At 31.4% G+C, this 20,050-nt stretch overlaps 1 protein-coding gene across 3 annotated transcripts; it reads left to right on the forward strand.

Annotated features, from left to right (window-relative positions):
• Positions 1–650: 650 nt before the first annotated feature.
• Positions 651–20,034, forward strand: LOC111711966 (venom carboxylesterase-6). 3 transcript variants are annotated; one of them, XM_023486458.1, is made up of 27 exons: positions 651–700; positions 6,618–6,657; positions 6,921–6,989; positions 7,095–7,104; positions 7,201–7,268; positions 7,371–7,443; positions 8,057–8,087; positions 8,648–8,767; positions 9,103–9,146; positions 9,559–9,654; positions 10,479–10,537; positions 11,047–11,138; positions 11,207–11,270; positions 11,570–11,609; positions 11,672–11,744; positions 13,633–13,674; positions 14,013–14,053; positions 14,157–14,210; positions 14,542–14,604; positions 14,879–14,926; positions 15,134–15,185; positions 15,334–15,421; positions 15,893–15,971; positions 17,360–17,397; positions 17,751–17,813; positions 19,474–19,569; positions 19,862–20,034. In XM_023486458.1, the coding sequence occupies exons 1-27, from the start codon at positions 673–675 to the stop codon at positions 19,974–19,976; spliced, it is 1,686 nt and encodes a 561-aa protein (XP_023342226.1). In that variant the 5' UTR covers positions 651–672; the 3' UTR covers positions 19,977–20,034. The 3 variants fall into 3 exon arrangements, with proteins under 3 accessions (XP_023342226.1, XP_023342225.1, XP_023342227.1); XM_023486457.1 differs by lacking the exon at positions 17,751–17,813 and adding an exon at positions 19,357–19,419; XM_023486459.1 differs by lacking the exons at positions 651–700; positions 17,751–17,813 and adding exons at positions 5,121–5,160; positions 19,357–19,419.
• The last annotated feature ends 16 nt before the right edge of the window (positions 20,035–20,050 follow it).

A 20,050-nucleotide genomic window follows, 5' to 3' on the forward strand; every position in this document is an offset into this window, starting at 1 on the left:
ATAAATCAATATGACTACAATTTTAATAAAAAAAATAATGTAAATTTTCCCTTCCTCTTTTTACTCGGTTTGCAATGTTCATATCATCCTCGCGGTTTGCAGCAAAATATTTTACGTCAATAACTCAATAACAATATTAAATCAACTAAATTCTTATCATTTGCCTAAAATTGATGCCTTAAGAATAAATTGATTACGTTAAAATTTAAACGTAGATGTAATATTTAACTCGTGACATTTAGTTACAGGGTGTTCCACGAAACATGACAGTTGGTAAATAGTTTTGAATGTCGTCTTTCATACACTGTTTTAGATAGTCAAGGCTTTATGCAGTTTATTTCGTTTAAAAATCTTAATTGCTCAAATATATTTTACTTTGAAATTAATTTTACGAACTTGACTCCTATATAATAATTTTATAATCGTCTTTGGTATTAAACAATTATACAAATTATATAAGAAGACATTCTAAACTATTTACCAACTGCCATGTTTTGTAGGACACCCTGTATATCCTTGTTTTATGAGTTCTTCGTGCCCTAAAATTTGTAATTATTCAACACCAATTTTTAAACACCTTTTATTTATGTTGATGTTTGTTTATCTTTTTTTTCTAAAAAGTTGTTTACTTAAATAGTTGAAATAAATGTATTAACAGCAGTAACATCAAACATGTCTAGGTGGAGAGATATTATTATTGGTAATTTTACATTTAAATTTTCTTTATCCTTCTTGGGATTTTTTATATTATTGCAGAGACTCAATGCAAAACTGTGGCATAAGAAGACGACTTTTTATAAACTCATATTATATATTTAAAGAGTCCAATTGAGCATAAAAAAAACAATAATATTTCCTTTCTAACAAGATCAAATACACATATAGAATGCTAAAATGTCGTCTCCTTATTTTAATTTATTGAATAAAACGAATATAGCCCAATTCAGAACGAAATTCTTCGTATCTCCGGTAATATTGAAAGCACGAAAAAGGCAGATCACATTTTGGAAATGCCAATATTAGGGGTATTTTGTGATTAATAACTTTAGAATTTAATTTGTAAGATTAGTTATACGAATAAATGTTGCAAGTTATGTCAAAGATCAAAAACGACCTTCAAATCGTCTAGACACTGTCATGTTTCGTGAGACACCCTGTATCTGGCCCTATTTAAAACAGGGCCTGCGCAAAGATAGTCCTAATAATAATAGATATGGCAACAGGAGTTTACCCAAATAGTGTAGTAACAGGCCCATAGCCAGGGGGGTGGTGGAGGTGTAAGGGGACAGCCCTTTTTTCTTGTCTGCGTGTACTTTCAACTAAATGCTACTACTTATATCCTGGATCCATTCTTTAGTACACTGCAGAATGGATCCAATGCTATGGCTTGAATGCCATAGTTAAATCAGAAATACATACTCAAATTCATCACCCAACCAATCTTTTTTTTTGAAGTTTTGGTTTGCATTGCTCTTCAGGTCGTCAAAATAGAATATTTTACATGCAATATTAATTTTCGTGTGTTTTGTATGACAAACGAAGCTTAAAAATTTATTAAGGGTATTCAACTAGGAATATAGTACTTCAGAAAATAGACACTTTATGATATCTCTATCCCTGACTTAATTGCTTGTTTTGGATACAAATCTTGATTTGTCGTGGGTTTTAGATGTCTCTGTTATTATTTTTTCCATTAGTTAGTCTCATAGGAGTTTAGGATATCAAGCATTTAAACAATTTTGTTGTTATTAAAACAATTGTAACATATACAGATTTCTCAATATATCCGTAAATTTTAATTGTGCAAAAAAGGTAGACCACATTTTGGAATTCCCAAAGACTAGTAATTTTAGATTTTAATTGTTGTAACTGGGATAGGTACTACAAAGATGTATTGACGTTATAATGCAACGCAAAACAAAGACTATTTACAAGTCGTCACTAAATTCTCATTTTTATTGGGACACCCTGTAGTACGTATCTAAAAATAAATTATTGGACTTCTACAGAAACCTGTTTTAGTTTCAATATTTTTATAGACATATTGTATTTGTATAAAGTAAATATAAGTCTAAAAGGTTGATTTCACAGTGTGGTTTTAGCTTCACTTTAAAAATAATTAATCTTTTTGTATTAGCTACGTAAATAAAATGAGCAGTAAAATTTAAATGATCAACATGTTCTGTCATCAAATATAAGAAAAGGAATTGAGTCTTTGGAACAAAATCAAATATTTAAACCTCAATATCTTAAGAACTCGATATTGTAAACCTTTGATATTTCAAACTCTGATTATTTGATCTAACAGAATTCATAGTTTGAAATATCTAAGGTCTGCAGCATTTGGTTCCAAAGATATCGTGATTAGAAAATCAGAGTTTGTGGCAAAGACTCAATTCCTTTAAAATAAAAAGTTAATTATGAACATTTTCTGTTTACTAAAAAACATCAAATTCAGAGAACTAGTTTTTGCGTAACAACAATAACAAAGGCAGCCGATCTAATGTAAACAAACATGAGTTAGTAAACGGTGAATCTTCATCTAATGCCAGAGATGCGCCAGATGTCTGTTTTTCATTTGTGTTATTGTTTACAATCTTTATTATTGTTGTTACGCAAAAACTAGTTCTTCAGCAGTCCAAAAACGTCACAGCAAAGTGTACGGCAACCCTATCGCCCCCTCCTTCTATTCAATTCTCCTTGGTAGATTGTAGTATACAAGTGTACACACAAATATATACATGTCATATTAGAGTATCCCCAAGCTTTAACGTGCCAAAATACCCACAAATCACTAGCAAAATCTAGTATTTTCTGCTTACAAATTTTTATATTAGTCTTATAGAATTTCTATAAATGATTTATTCGTTTTAAATTTTCTGATTATTCCCGTAATTGTAATTTAGAGCTGTAAACGACCTGTTACATGATTTGGGCACCCTGTACTTTTCTAGATAAGAAGCCGAGCAATTAAACTTTGTTGTATTTTCATTTTGTTTTTAAGCTCACTGGTCTGATGGCATCCCTATATTTCTAAATATCTGATTACCAAATAATTTGTTTACCGCGTAATTGTATTTAATTATTATTATTTTCCAGTGAACTAATTTTGATCATTACAATTGTTATTGTTTATTAAATGTGTGCCATTTTTTTACATAATCAGTGTTACATGGTGATAAGGACATTTAGTGATCGCATGGTGATTAAGACGCATAATCAGTGTTACATATGGTGAAAAGGACGCTCAGTTTGTGTTGCACGATGATAAAGACGCATGATCAGTGTTATATTGTGAAAAGGACGCATATTTTGTGTTGCATGTTTATAAAGACGCATAATCAGTGTATACATTGTTGAAAAGGACGCACAGTTTTTGTTGCTTGATGATTAGACGCATAATAAGTGTTACATGGTGATAAAGACGCATATTTATTTTTGCATGTTGATAAGAACGCATGGTGAAGGACGCGCATTTAGTGTTGCATGGTGATAAAGATGCATAATTAGTATTCAAGGAGTCCTTATTCGGAACGAGGGAGGGGGTGCAGGGCTGCCATAAGCCCCGTGAAATAACCTCCGGAGCCTGTTGATACGAAGAATGTCCTCCGAGTCCCGCAAACCATCTCCGCGCCTCTCGCTGCCTCTCCAAGCCTCTGCCATTCTGTGTCCATGCCCCGCATTTTGGTCTCAACAAAAAGATATTTTGCTTTTACATCCAAAAAATTTTTTTTCAAATAATCTCAACATGATAAAATAGTTTGAAATTATGCATAAACCATTTTTTAAGTCTTTTGATTGAGATAAATTATTGCAATTAAATATAAAGGTAGAGAAGTTTTTATTATTTTACAGTAGGGTTTCCAGTCATGATTACGTTACGCGTAATTATGCGTAACACTTTCTTTCACTTACGTAGGAGCATTACGCGTAATTACGCGTTTATTACGTTAACAAAAGAAAGTCTAGTTTCATGTAATTAATGCGTAATTACGCAAAATTACGTAATACGAAACAATTCCGCAATAAATAAAGTACATGTTCATTCTCAGAAATAATTATAGTGGGAAAGTATGTGTAAGGTGATGCCCGCTACAACCATTTCAAACATATTTTGACGATTTTATTGACATTTTTTTCAAACAAAGTAGGTTGAAATATTAACAAGTCGTCGAAAATTGAAAATTTATAGATTATGTATTTTTTGATAAAAATAAATTGTTGGCCCTTTGTTAAACTTTTTAGTTGTTGAACTTCAAAATTTCGTAGATGTAATTATTGCAAAATTTCGCAAAATTACTTTGTAGAAATTACGGTGTGATTTTGCAAAATTGAAGTTTTGCTAATTACGCAAAATTAATACAAAATTTCATGAAATTACCTCGTAGAAATTATGCGAAATTACAACGTAATTACGCGTATTTATAGTTTTGTCCCTTAAACGTAATCATTACGAAATTTCGCGAAATTGTGTTGTAGAAATAACGCGAAATTACACCGTAATTACACGTATTTATAGTTTTGCCTAATATGCGTAATCATTACGAAATTTCATGAAATTACATTGTAGAAATTACGCGAAATCACACTGTAATTACGCGTAATTATAGTTTCGCTTATTACGCTTAATCATTACAAAATTTTGCGAAATTACATTGTAGAAATTGCGCAAAATTACGCTGTAATTTCGCGAAATGGATATTTCCCCAATTACGCGTAATCCTGCGAAATTACACGAAATGAAAATTATTACTAGTAACTGCACGTAATTATGCGTAAGAGAATAACCTATTATGTTGGAAACCCTATTTTACAGGTGTATCTTGCATGAATCAAACTATATTAGCATTTGCTTTGTTTATATTTTTCATAAGAAAATAAGTTAAGATCAACTGAAAGCATTAACATTTGAAATTTATTAAACGATAAACTATGAAGAGATATATTTTGATTTTTGGTTTGTTAAGCAACAAAAGGTAAATAAAAAAATACAGCAAGCAGAGATCAAAATGCGGAGGCTTGGAAATGTAGCAGGAGGCACGGAGACAGTTTTGTGGGATTTGGAGGTGATTCTGCGTTAGGAGGCTCTGGAGGTTACTTCACGGGGCTCTGCACCCCCTCCCTCTAACGACGCATTTATGTCTTTAGTGTACTTTCAAGGTGAGAACATAAATACAGAATGTAGGGTTGAATTAAACAAGAAATACATTTAATACAAAATTGGGTTACTGAATACAGGATATAAGATACATACAGGATATTAGATTCACACAGGATATTAGATTCAAGGATATTAGATTCATACAGGATATTAGATTCATACAGGATATTAGATTCACACAGGATATTAGATTCATACAGAATACAGGATACAGAATCTGGATCGAGGATCCAAGATACAGGATATTACATAAATTCTGGAATTAGATACATACAGGATACAGTATATGGATACAGGCTACAGGATATTAGATACATACAGGATACAGTATGCGGATACAGGATACAGTTTATGGACACAGGATACAGAATAAATTAGATACCTACAGGATACAGTATATGGATACAGGATATTAGATACAAGCCGGACCAGGCACATTCCAACTTTTTCTAGCTGTTTCGTTAACGGTTAGTTCCAACCGTAAAAAAGAAAATTTTCTGGTAGCAATAAATTTTAAAGCTAAGAACGGAATGTTCGTTTCGTTAACGGCTTTAACCGTTTTTTTAATAACGATTATTTAACTATCTCAATTTTGATAACGACATTAACGGAAAATTTTCAACAATCGTTAACGGTCTATTACGTTATTAATGGCGCAAAGCACCAAAAAATCGTTGTCTATTACAGTGTTAACAGTTTACAAAATCGTTATAGGCAGCCGTTAACTGTCTACTATAGTATTAACGGTTTACAAAATCGTTAACGGCACAGCTGTTAAGGTTTTTTTTCGTTATTAACATTGCTAAACGCCAAAAAATTCTTTAACGGTTATGAAATCGATTAAATTGCAGCCGTTAACGATCTTTTGTAGTATTAACGGCGTTAACGGTTTGTCAAATCGTTAACGGCACAAAAAGCAATTGAACTATATTTATCCTGTCTACGGACGAGTAGTATCTAGATATCCAAATCAACTATATTTATCCTATTCTGAGCACCCAGATTCTTTCACGGCTGGAAAGCTCCAAATATATTTATCAATATTCTATCTCAAAATTTTATTCTCAGCAAATAAGAATGTGAACACAGAAGACTACATTTTAAAACATCAAAATTTTTTATTATTTACAAATTGAATGCAATTTTAAGCATAAAAAACTAACAATTCACCGTTCTAAAAAAAGTCCGTTCCGTTTTTGTTTTCAACAGTTATTTTTTATAAAAAACGGCTAATCCGTTTCGTTAACGGTTTAAAAATTAACATACAGGATATTAGATACATACAGGATACAGTATATAGGTATACAGAATAGAGGATATTATTTACTTACAGGATACAGTTTATGGATACAGGATACAGTATATGGATACAGGATACAGTATATGGATACAGGATACAGTTTATGGATACAGGATACAGGATATTCAACGTTGATTAAATTATTTTCTGTTTCAGTATTGTTGCTGAGCTGTCAGACTGCTATCAGTTTAGAAAAGTAAGAACTATTAGCGTGTCTCATTGACCAGTTTAAGGCGACCAATTCGATTATTTTAAAAGATGAAAATTTTAAACCATTGATATTTTACTTTATTTTCGGTAATTCTTTCTTTTTAGCCCTTAAAAGAGTTATTTTAGCAGTGTAACTGCATTGTATATGTAATGTGTGCAAAGCCAGTAAGAATAATAATATATTAAAAAATTAAACAAAAGTACAAATCTAATGTTGCTACAAGGTCTCAAATGAAAAGATTTTTTAAGGAAAACTGTTCTTATTGAGACTCTAAATGGACCGGTTCTTGGAAGCGTTGAGAGTGCTCTGGATCCAAGGAATTAATCCATTTCTTAAAATGATATTTTAACATTTTTTCATGAGCTCATGAACCGTACAACATCTTTTTTTCACAAACATTATCCAAATGGATTTTCGTTTAGATTCAACCAGGGATCATATCTTTCAACATTTCCTTTTTTATCCACATTTCTAAAAATTACTTTAAAAACTATTGTTATTGTCAAATGTTGAAAAATAACGACTAAGAGTATTGAATATAAAGCTTTCTATGGGATTCCCTTTGCACAGCCGCCACTTGGAGATCTACGTTTTCGGTAAAAGATGAACCAACAAGTTTATGTTAAAATAAAATCTTTAAAAAATGTATCAAGACATTGCAGTGTTGATAACTATAGTTTAATTACAACTATTTCTAGACCACCCCAACCAGTGTCCAATTGGACAGAGCCAATCAATGCAACAGAACAGAATTACAGAATATGTTACCAGGTATTTGAAAGCCTGGAGGGGGGGAGGGGGAGAGTATATCCCCTATTTTGTTTTTGCCTGATCGCTTTCAAGTTGTACTACCATACTGAATTCCATTAAATGACTGACTTGAATGAGCTATAATTTTGAAAGTTACTTAAAAACACCAAACTTTATAGAAGTCATGGAGAACAAAGCTTTATAAGCATTCTTTTCTTTTTAACTTTTGGATTAAAACCTAAGAGGTGTAAAAAATGTATAAATGAAACTGTAAGCATATTTTCAAAGTGGAACTTCATGCAAAGATAGCAATTCCCGATTTACAACGGTACCATTGAAACCTCAATTTCTAACAAGCAAGAAATGCACAAGTCACTTTCGCAGACCGCAAATGATTTTTTAAATAAAACACAAAACGTGGATATCTATTCATGCATGATTAGACAAAGCTTTTAAGGGTATCATCGACCATTGTCAGCTTTGCATGGATCTGGCCACTTGACATTACGTTTACTGTTGATTTAAGAATAAGTAAACAACAGAGTAAAAATCACCGTTCTACATTCTAGTTAAAAAATTTTGTTAACAATTGAAATTCGAAAAAATAAAGAATTATAATTTTATTTGATATCAGGTTGGAGGAATCATGTCAGCTGTTGGAGCACGTAAGAATTTTAGAATTAATAAATTGTTTAGTTCTTTTTTCATTCAAATAAAATCTTTGTTGATCATTTTACAGTTAAGTTCAAATGTAAAGAGACATCGGAAGAATTTATAAAATCCGATATCTTCCTCGTTATTTCTCAGCCAAAGGATTAAGAGGTACCGTTGTGATTCGGACATGCAGCTCTATACATTCAAGGTTATGACGTCTAGAATCCCTTTAAGTAGATTTAATATCCTCAGCTTAGACTGAGGGGTCCAGAAATCACAAACAGTCTAAATCTCATCAATAATTGATTTGGGGAAAATCATCTCTTTACTATATTTGGACTAATTTTTCTCATTCGTAATTTTAATTTAATTTTAATGTTATTTAGAGAGTAAAAATCAATGTTTTCTATTTGTGCATAATTTTGCATATTTTTTCTCTTTTCTTTTGGAAACCTGTATTTTCAAAAAAATTTATTTAAACAAATTTAAACTACACCATTTATATATGTATTTATATCTTTGTGCGTGAATAAATCTTTATAATAATAATTCACCTTGTTTTTGATTTCAGATGAAGAGGAGACAGATGATTGTTTACAGTTGACAGTTTATGTGCCTTTAATCTCAAATAGTTCATCTTCTTCTTCAATGCCAGTTCTTCTATGGATCTCAGGCGGAGGGTTTCTGATAGGTAGGATGGAACCAATTATGAATGAATGAATTTCATTTTCTGTATTTTCTTGATTTTAAAACCTGAACTATTCAGTTGATATTAGTATACAACTCTCATCAACAAACTGATATACTGTTAACGGCAAATTGGTATATCTACCGTTAATACCATTAAAAATTCGAGATCATCAACGAACGGCAACTTCATTAAAAAACGAACGGATACATAAGCCTGTTCTTCTTTTTATTTTATCTTTATTTTATCTAACCGTTTTTTTCAACCAAGTGAAAAAGTTTAAAAATGCCTGAAAAGTTAACATTTAACAAGAATATTTTTATTCGTTTCTTTTACAGGAGGAAGTCATTGGTATGGACCAGATTTTCTAATGATTCACGAGGTAAATGAAAAATACGTATTTTAGATATGTTAGCTATAATGGCCAAATCGGCTGGACCAAATGGGCTGAAATTTTTCGAGAAAACCTATTGATGCCCTGGGGGTATAAACAAAGGCTAAAAACATCGATTTTTCTTTATTGAATTTTTTCGATAGGCAACGCCGGGCACTTCAGCTAGGTACTAATAAACTTAAACTTCATCTTTGGCAACTGGTGGATAATAAGCCAGATAGTACGTTTTCCCTTTACACAATGTAAATGTAATTCAGTAAATGTTAATACAAGAGGGGCCAACAAACGGTGTGAATGTGATTCTCCTAGAATCTCGTATTGCCCCCCTGGCCCCCCGGTGGGAAAAAAATGTTTGTGCTTCGTGCTTAATTCCGGCATTTTTTGTTTGCTATTCTTAAAGGTTATCCTTGTTGTCATCAACTACAGAGTTGGTCCTCTTGGATTCCTAACCTTGGGGACTCAAGATGCACCTGGAAATATGGGACTTCTTGACCAGGTAGAATAGAACATAGTCCTGGAAATATGGGACTTCTTGAACAGGTAGAGCAGAATATAGTCCTGGAAATATGGGACTTCTTGACCAGGTAGAGCAGAATATAGTCCTGGAAATATGGGACATCTAGACCAGGTAGAGCAGAATATAGACCTGGAAATATGGGACTTCTTGACCAGGTAGAGCAGAATATAGTCCTGGAAATATGGGACTACTGGACCAGGTAGAGTAGAATATAGTCCTGGAAATATGGGACATCTAGAACAGGTAGAGCAGAATATAGTTCTGGAAATATGGGACTTCTTGACCAGGTAGAGCAGAATATAGTCCTGGAAATATGGGACATCTAGACCAGGTAGAGCAGACTATAGACCTGGAAATATGGGACTACTGGACCAGGTAGAGTATACTGAACATACTCTTGGAAATATGGGACTTCTGGACTAGAGTATACTAAACATAAACACCTGGAAATATGTGACTCCTGGACCAGGTAGAGTATATATACATATACTTTGCTTGTCTGACTGTTAGTTTGTTTGTAGCCAAAAAAACGTCAAAACGGCAGAACCGATAAGGCCCAATTTTTGTGGGACCTCGCGTGACCCCAGGGAAGGTTTATGGATGATCAAATTGTCTAAATTTGACTAACAAAATTCGATTTTTGAAAATTTTGACTGAATATACTCCTGGAAATGTAGGACTGCTGGACCAAAGTATACTAAATATACTCCTGCCTGATGGGACTCCTGGACCCGAGTATGCTGAATATGGGACTTGATGTTTTAATTGTAATGATGATTTAACATTTATATTAATATTTTAAGATTGCTGCACTGCAATGGGTCCAGGATAATATTGCCTTGTTTGGAGGTGATCCAGACAGGTATAATATACTGCCATGTAATCTAATATTCAAACTCTACTGGGGTCGGTAATAATATCAAAACAACAAAGACTTTTTAGAAATATTTTTTTAAACCTAACAATTGCATTCAACTTCGAAGTTTTAAAGTAAACAAAGAGAAGCTGTTAATTGACAACTTCTCAAAAGCTTGATAGAAAATTTCAATTGAAATTGAAGGTCGTCTTCACTATATTTATATATACAACGACGACTGTATGAGAAATGTTTGCCCCCCCCCTGAAGTGCTGGGGAGAAGACAAAATTACCAGTCATGTGGGTGGGAGGGGGGAGGGTGTTAAGGATTGTGCTGAGTTTACNGTGAATAATCCTGTATATTTCTAGAGTAACTGTGTCTGGTGAATCCTGTATATTTCTAGAGTAACTGTGGCTCGTGAATAGTCCTGTATATTTCTAGAGTAACTGTTTCTGGTGAATCCTGTATACTTCTAGAGTAACTATATCTGGTGAATAATTCTGTATATTTCTAGAGTAACTGTGGCTGGTGAATCTGCAGGAAGTTTTTCAACCTTTTACCATCTTGCATCTCCTAAAAGCAAAGGACTGTTTAAAAGAATTATTGGTGAATATCCTTTTTTTGGTAAAATTTCTGAATTTGACATTCTGAAATAATTTTGTGAATATATGTAGGTCAGAGTGGACTGGGTGGTTTAGCTCCAGGATTTCATCAGTTTACACCACAGGAAGCAATCAGGTAAACTTAGTTTTCTTTTTGAAAGAATGGTTTAGTTAGGATTCAAGAATAACGAATATCGCAAAACTCCAAATTCGCAGAAATTTGTAACAAGTTTTGAAGAAATTTGAAGTTTTTATCTCGTTTTTAGAATTTTAAAGTTAAATTTAATTTAATCAAGAAGTTTTTATAAATCTCAAAAAGTTTTATTTTAATCATGCTTTTGATTTTAAATTTTAAATTTTTAAAAACAAAACCAAATTTTGCAATGGGTTCGTAAATGTCGTCGTCCTTGATTTTATATTTCAATAAAATTACAGATATGGTCATGAAGCTGCTATAGAAGTTGGATGTCTTCAGGTCTGAAATTTTAATAAATATTTAAATAAATTTTAAATGTTTTCTAACATTTATTTGTAAAGTTGTTTCCTGAGGCAATACTTGACTGTTTGAAGCATGAATCTGACTTCTGGTTGAGTCTGGTAGACTTTGCAAGTAAGTATTAAACAGCACAGTCAAATTTGAACTTTTTTTTAACTTTTCTGAAAAGTGCAATTTTTCGGAATAATTTTTGTTCATTAGTGCTTCCCAAAATTGAATTTTTGCTTTTTATGAAAAATTTTTTCAAAAAGAAAATTTTCCCTAACTGTAGAATATAGGTCGTTAAAGGGTGCTTTACCAAAATCTTCTTATTTTGAACCTGATTTCCTGGTCGTTATTAAGCCTTTGTACAGTCGTTGATGATGTTATTGATATATATCGGTCTTTGTGAATTCAATAAGGTAAACAGAGTATGTCAATATTGATGCAATCTACTTAATCAATAAGGAATATGAACAGCATCAATCAACAAATTCAAAAACAGCTTTTAAAATATATCTTATTGGATCGGACGAATTTATATAAATTTTACTGATAATTTAACAACAAGACGTAGGTTAATTAAAAAGTTTTTCATTGTTCGAATGTTTGAAAGAAATTGCGAACTTAATTGTTTGAGATTCTTTTCAGATATAGTCTTGCTTACAATTCTCATCCATGCTCTCTTTAAACAAGAGTCAAAATTGTTTCTGTTTCTAAAATACAAAAACATTTTTAATTTTTTGAATTATTCTATTTCAATTTAATGGTATTTCCTCTCCTGAAGATAAATAGCTGATACGGTACTCTTGTAAATTTAATTTGATGGCGTGATGGACTTCACAATGCTTAATATTTTTTTCAAGAACGGCTGTTTTCGTTCCAAAACGATTTTAAAATTAATGATTTTTGCCTTGCGTTAACGGACTCTTCCGTTAATTTTCAAAAACTTGTCACTCGTCAAATGAACTTTGCCCAGTCCTGCGAGGAAGGGAACTCCCGCACGCTATGAGCCTCCACTATGCAGACACGATCCTCCCAGATTTGCTAAGCAGACCAAGCCTCCGCCATACAATGAGATTCTCCGCTATACAGTAAACAGAGAATAGTTTCCTTAACACTCTTGGTTTTTCCATGAATTACAATAGTTTTATGACCATTTGATTGGTTTATAAAACGTGAAACATTTCTTACGCAAAAAGGGAAACATTTTTAGAAAAAATTCTGAAGGTAATTTTATTTGATATTTTATACTCTTTGATTTAAGCGATACCCTTTTTTTTGAAATTTTTTACGAGATTAATATAATCAATAATTTTTCATTGACAAATGATCTAAATCTAAATAAATATCCGAAAAAGGTATTGCTTAAATCAAAGATTAATACAAAACAAACTAAGTTCAATTCAGAAATGAATTTCCAAATAGCCTTCTTACTGCGTAAGAAATGTTTTATTGTTAGCATAAATCTTGTAAACCTATTTATGAGTCAATATAAGTTAAAAATCATGACAATCAATAAACAACATTAATCTCAAGTAAAATTACTTTGCCACCATGTTGAAAAATATGAAAATAAATTCTATATTACATGTAAAAACCAAGAACTATTAGAAAGCTCTGCTGTATAGCGGAGGCTCGGTTACTGCATGGCGGAGGCTCGGTCTGCCTTGCAAATCTGGGAGGCTCGTGTCTGCATGACGGAGGCTCATGGCGACCGTTGGTCCCCTCCCTCGCCCTGCATAATGCCCATCTCTAATATCGATGCCTGTGTAAAGTTGTAAAGGTGTGTATGTGTTAAGTCCAGTCTATTTTAAGACCCGGGCAGACATCTAAACTATAGCGAGCTGTACAGTACACATACAGATTATACCAAGCAAAACGGGATAGTACACCAACTAAACCAGCACTTTCTAGGAAAAGTCTAGTGTGGAGAGTTTAACGTTTTGTTTTGTAATCGTAATAATGAAATTCTTGTAACAAGATTTTCTTGACATTGTGTTGATAATCCCTTTGTTATTAGTTGGTGTATTGTCTCAGCCTGTAGTGGATGGACAAATTACAGGAATCTCATATTTTCAAAACATTCATTCATTTTTCTTGACAATATTAAACTTACTAATAATTACAAGATTAGAATAAAATTATGCCTTTGCAACAAACTCAAAGATTTGTAACCTGATTTTTTAAACTTGTGATATTTTAAACTTAGACTATGATATCAGAAGTCAGAGTTTGAAATATTTTACGACAATGGGTTGTAAAGATATAGGGATTACAAAATAAGAGTTTGTGGCAAAGACTCAATTCCGTTTCCTTTCTTCAAAGTGAATTTCTAAATTTATTTCTATGGGTTTTTTTTCATGATAATTTAGAGCAAGAAAATAAAGAAAATATATCAAGATGACCCTTACCTCCCGGAATATCCAGAAATTGTTTTTCAGGTTTTCAGGATCATTTTTAAACAGATAGCCTTGCAAGATTATCTCATTAAAGAACAAAATTTCGATTTAAAAAAAAAAATTCTGTTTTAAAACTGTTAAACAGAGCGGGAATTATGATAGGAGCGTGGACATCCTATTGGGAGCAAACTATAATGAGGAAAGAACATACCTTTATGTTAAAATTATTAAAAGTCGAGTCGAGGGTGAGAAAGCGATGAAAAGAAATGAGTTTTTACCAAAAGCTCGCATTTTCTAACCCACCTGATGGTGTAAACATTAGATATTTCAAACTATGATGAAAAAGTCCAAGTTTAAAATATGAAATGTTAATACCATCAGGTTTCAAAGATATAGGGAATAGAAAATTTTAGTTTGTGGCAACAACTTAATTCCGTTGCATCATGGCCAATCAAAGAGCTTTGAACTTTTAGTTAGCATTTTTGATATCTGGCTTAGGACTTATTGATAAATTCTTAAAACTGGTCCAGGGACTCCTCATCACTCAAGCATTCATAGCACTTCCTTTTCTTCTTCCGGTAGCAATGGATCAGGTAATTTATCATCATTATCATCATTATCATCATTATCATCATTATCATCATTATCATCATTGTCATCATTATCATCATTATCATTATTATCATCATTATCATCATTATCATCGTTATCATCGTTATCATCGTTATCATCGTTATCATCGTTATCATCGTTATCATCATTATCATCATTATCATCATTATCATCATTATCATCATTATCATCATTATCATCATAATCATCATTATCATCATTATCACATAATTGATATAAAATATTATATTTCAGTGGGATACTCTGGGACCTTTATCCTTGTTTATGAAGAAAGCCTTACAAGTAACAATATTTACTTTTCAAAAATATATAAGCTTCTGAATTTTTTAAAAATTAATATTTTCCTTTTAAAATGTTTTAGTATAGATTGCTCGCTCAGATATTAAATATGTATTTATTTTGTTGTTACACTGAACCTATTTTGAGAATATATTTAAAAATCACTAACTAAACGTTTTATTCCTTATCGATAAGAATAATGATTTTCAGGTTACTGATGAAGACAGTTTATTAGCTAGAGAAATACTTCAACATTACACTGGTAAAATAATAATTTATTTAATAATTTTACGGAGTGATATTGACTAAGATTGAAGTAATAATGAGATGGAAAAAAGTATGTAAATCATCCGCAACGGTCCGGTTTTGGATAATCTTGGCCATTTTGAATAATTAATCCTTCTACCAAGGACGTACCCCGGAAGAAGTGACCATGGATGACCTTCCTAAACTGACCGACATGTTTACAGATGCATTCTTCTGGTTTGGAAACCATAGGTTCACATTTTCACATTCATTTTTACAAAAATCTAAATTTTAGAAATGAGATAACTTATTTCGTCAATTTCAAAAAGTTCAAAACTTCAAAAAGTTCATCTCTAAAATTTAAACATATTTTGTCAACTGGTTTTTACTAATCAAAAATTTATTTGCTTCAAAAGTTTCCACTGTAGGTATCGAGTTTAGGCGTTTTACAGCGTTACACCATCACATTCAAAAGTTTTGATCTCAAGCTTTAGTAAAATCCAACAATTAAAAAAAAATGCTTGAGTCATTAACTTTTTTTAATTCACAAAATTGTGTGCTTTCATTTGAGGAATTTTAAGTATTTTTATTTATCAAAATTTACTAATTAAAAGTTTTTTTTGTAAGTTGCAAGACTCTTTGGTCTTGCTTTTTTCTTAAAACTTGACATTTTTATGCCTACTGTAGTTAATATTTATAATGTACTACTTTCTCTGTACTTAGGTTTATTGAGATGCATAGAGGACATGCTGAGGGTACATTTTATCAGTATATAAATAAACATATTAATGACGATTTTCAGGTAATATCGAAACTAAAGGGACTAGATATGTAATTTTAAGTAAATATTTGTCTGATCGAGAATGAATGAGATATTTTTGTTTTCCTAGCTAAAAATTGCTTGTTTTCAACTGATGGTTCTTAAAAAACATAAGCAATTTTGCTCTTCAGACAAAATGATGGAAGTTTTCAGAATCTAGCACGTTTTATAATAGAAAATATCTTCCTCATTATTACTCAGAGAGAGGTTTACTTTTTTTGGGACAGTTATGTAAAATAACCACGCGTTCCGAGAAGTTTTCGGGGGAAAATTCGCACATTTTCATCCCCAAAAGACGATACAATTGTGTACAACTACTTTTTCGGGAAATTATAAATTTTACTTTACCAAGGGTTCCCCCCGACCAATTTTGTCTACAAAACATCCCTCGATCCGCGCTCCATGTTTTGTAGACAAAACTGGTCTAGGGAACCCTTGGTTAAGTGAAATTCGCATAACTTCCCTGTAACCTGTAAAGTTTTTAACTTTAATAATTTATTTGAATTAAGGGATGTGGGCACAAGCTCATGCATACAAATAAAATGACATATCAGTAAACCTATTTCCAGTTTGTTATTGATTTCTTTCTATCATTTGTATTACTGAAGATTGATTAGGAGACGTATACCCCAACTTGTTCCGTTGCGCCGTTGTCTTAAATACTTGACTATAGGTTACCCTATAAACCATAGTGAACTATTAATTTTGGATAAACGATAATGATTTTTGTTAAACGCATTTTCGTTAAGTAACTAACGGCTTGAATAAAAATGGAACTTCAGATCAGATTGAGTTGTGTCCTTCTGGATGTAGCTCCGTCAGACATTTTTCAAACAAATTCATTTTTCATTTTTTTTGTTCCTCTGTCTTTTCTCTTGTGTCTATCATTTCCTTTCATGTTTTGTAAACTCTGGATTCTCTGGTTCTGTAAGAAAGTTTCTCTCATATTCACCTACTAATCTATTTCTTACTTCCGGCTTCCTTGTGCTATTCTTGCTGCACTTTGATTGTATCAGCCTGTGTAAATGTCATGTTCATCAGTGCCCATCTAGTAGTCTATTACTTGATAAAAACTCAACACTCCGGCTAGAACGCACTTCCTTCAACCTCCTTGTAAATTATAACTTTGAATTGTATTGTATGGAATGCGAGACAAGATTCAGTGACTGTTAGGAATCAGTTGTACTTATTAATTGATTAACTGGCATGTGTTTAAAACTTATATATAAATAAAACAAAATAATTTTCAACAAATATAATGCAAAGATTTTAAGAAATGGTTTACGATTTTAACTCGTTGCTTCATATAACTTTACTGTAAAGTAATTGTAAATAATTACAACTGTAAATCGTGATACAATTATTTTCAGTTTACCTGGACGGGTCTTAAATCTCTCCCTGGAGTTTGGAAAGCCATTATAAATCAGAAATTTAAAATAATGTTTAAAGATTTGCTGAAAACATTTAAAAGTAAAATTTCTAAACAATTTAATTTTTCTATTTCTCCTCAATACACCTATTTACTGGGTAATTAACAGATTGTTTAATAATTTTAATTTAATTTGGCCAAATTTTATTCAACCCATTTTATATCTTATTTAAGTTCTATTGGTTTATTGAGATAAATTTGCTGTTATAGGCTGAAAAGCCGTGATCTTGAAGGGATAGTAATGGTACTCCGGCTAGCTCAATCCCTCGCTTCTTCATTTGATTTGATTTGATTTAATTTGTTGAGAAGTATTTTATGAGAGCTGATTCTAGTCATGCAGATGAGCTGTGTTTAATCTTTTCTCCTATACTAACTAATCAAAATAAAGAAAGAAGGTTGGTTAAAAAAACTGACAGAAAAAGCTCAACTTTTTTGAAATAGGTTAAAAAAGAGTGCACTGTTAGATGAAGCTTTACAATTTTGTTCGTTATAACTAACGGAAGTATTTCGAACATTTTGTTCATAATATTGAACTACCAGAAACATTAGGAACATTTTGTTCATAATATTGAACTAACAGAAACATTATTTTGTTCATAATGTTGAACTAACAGAAGCATTAGGAACATTTTGATCATAATATTGAACTAACAGAAACATTTGGAACATTTTGTTCATAATATTGAACTAACAGAAACATTAGGAACATTTTGTTCATAATATTGAACTAACAGAAACATTAGGAACATTTTGTTCATAATGTTGAACTAACAGAAACATTAGGAACATTTTGATCATAATATTGAACTAACAGAAACATTTGGAACATTTTGTTCATAATATTGAACTAACAGAAGCATTAGGAACATTTTGTTCATAATATTGAACTAACAGAAACATTAGGAACATTTTGTTCATAATATTGAACTAATAGAAGCATTAGGAACATTTTGTTCATAATATTGAACTAACAGAAACATTTGGAACATTTTGTTCATAATATTGAACTAACAGAAGCATTAGGAACATTTTGTTCATAATATTGAACTAACAGAAACATTAGGAACATTTTGTTCATAATATTGAACTAACAGAAACATTAGGAACATTTTGTTCATAATATTGAACTAACAGAAACATTAGGAACATTTTGTTCATAATATTGAACTAACAGAAACATTAGGAACATTTTGTTAAAAATAAGACACAGAATGTTAACCTTGTTAATGTTAAACTAAATGGTGTCCTAATAAACATTTAGGAATTAAGAGACGATTGAATTGAAAATCGTCATTGATATCCGATAGTTGATAAATGACAAAAAGGGTATCATGTCTTAAGAGCTTTTCCAAATGTGGTCTGCCTTATTTACATCTTCAGAGTTGACGGAGAAATCAAATATTTGAACAATTTTGTTTTAATTTAATAAATTGAAATCTGGACACATTTTTTTAGTATCTCCGTCAATTTCGATGGTGCAAAAATGGTAGACCGCATTTTAGGATTCCTAAGAATAATAGATTTTTGTTTTAATTGTGATAATACTATACTTTGTTTATATAATAATACAGCGCGGAACAAACACAATACAGAAGTCGTCACTTAATTCCCATGTATATTGGAACACCCTCTTTACTTTATAAAAAAAGTTCGTAATTTCTATATTTTCGGGAAGTTCGATATTAGAAAGTAATACAATGGTTTCTTTTATCAGTGTATACTGTTAAAGTTTATTTTAAATCTATGAAGGCGTTCATTAGTTTAATTTAGTTATTTTTATCGTTTTTTAAACAGCTGTATTTTAACTACAACAGAAATATGGAATTCATTCAAATGATGTAGCTTTAATCACAGAATAATTAGAATTTAGAGTTTTTAGTTGGAGCTGAAATAGTACTCTTAAAATTTCACATTTTTGAATTTATAATGGTTTGACAGTCATGTTGACGAACTACCCCTTATCTTCTCCCCTTTTATTAGCTTCGATAACAAGGAAAAAGGGTGGGTTTTATAATATTAAACTTTTAAAAAGTCATTTTATTAATTTTTTTGTAGTGCCCGAGATCTGCAGGTATCCAAGTTTATTACAACTGCTTGGACTAACTTCATGAAAACAGGAGACCCAGGTCTAGGCTGGCAATCTATTTCAAGGTTAGTTTTAGTTTAATAATTTTTATTCTTAATTTTAAGAATTTTATCATTTTTCATTGATTTTTTTTTAAATAAGGCCTTGAAACGTTGACTTTGGACCCAAAGAAATGTTTGATTAGTCATGCTTTCCGATAACAAAACTTTTAGAATCGAAATGTTTATGTTATTTGTTGTTGTTAAGAGACTTGACGAGTTTACTCAACATGTGAAATAAATACGCTTTATGGAAATACTATTTTAAAACTTCATTATATGTAGACTATAGATTCAATTAACTTTTTAATATTTTAAGCACTGATTGGATGTATATGAGTATTGGAGAGGAGCCTGTAATGGAAGTGGAAGAGGATTACATACAAAGAATGGATTATTGGAAAAACATTCTTCCAAGAATACCGGAATATTAAATTTATCAACAACAAAAACATATTCTTTATTTCATAGTAATAAATAATTTATAAAAGATTTTTGGCTATTTAAT

This window comes from Eurytemora carolleeae, unplaced genomic scaffold (genome assembly GCF_000591075.1).
Source record: "Eurytemora carolleeae unplaced genomic scaffold, Eaff_2.0 scaffold209, whole genome shotgun sequence".
Taxonomy (NCBI): domain Eukaryota; kingdom Metazoa; phylum Arthropoda; class Copepoda; order Calanoida; family Temoridae; genus Eurytemora; species Eurytemora carolleeae.

Coding starts and splice junctions, on each gene's coding strand:
- LOC111711966 (XM_023486458.1), top strand. CDS start 673: ATGTCTAGGTGGAGAGATATTATTATTG. Junction 7,444..8,056: donor ATTACAGAATATGTTACCAG/GTATTTGAAAGC, acceptor ATTTGATATCAG/GTTGGAGGAATCATGTCAGC. Junction 17,398..17,750: donor AAATCTCTCCCTGGAGTTTG/GAAAGCCATTAT, acceptor AGCTGATTCTAG/TCATGCAGATGAGCTGTGTT.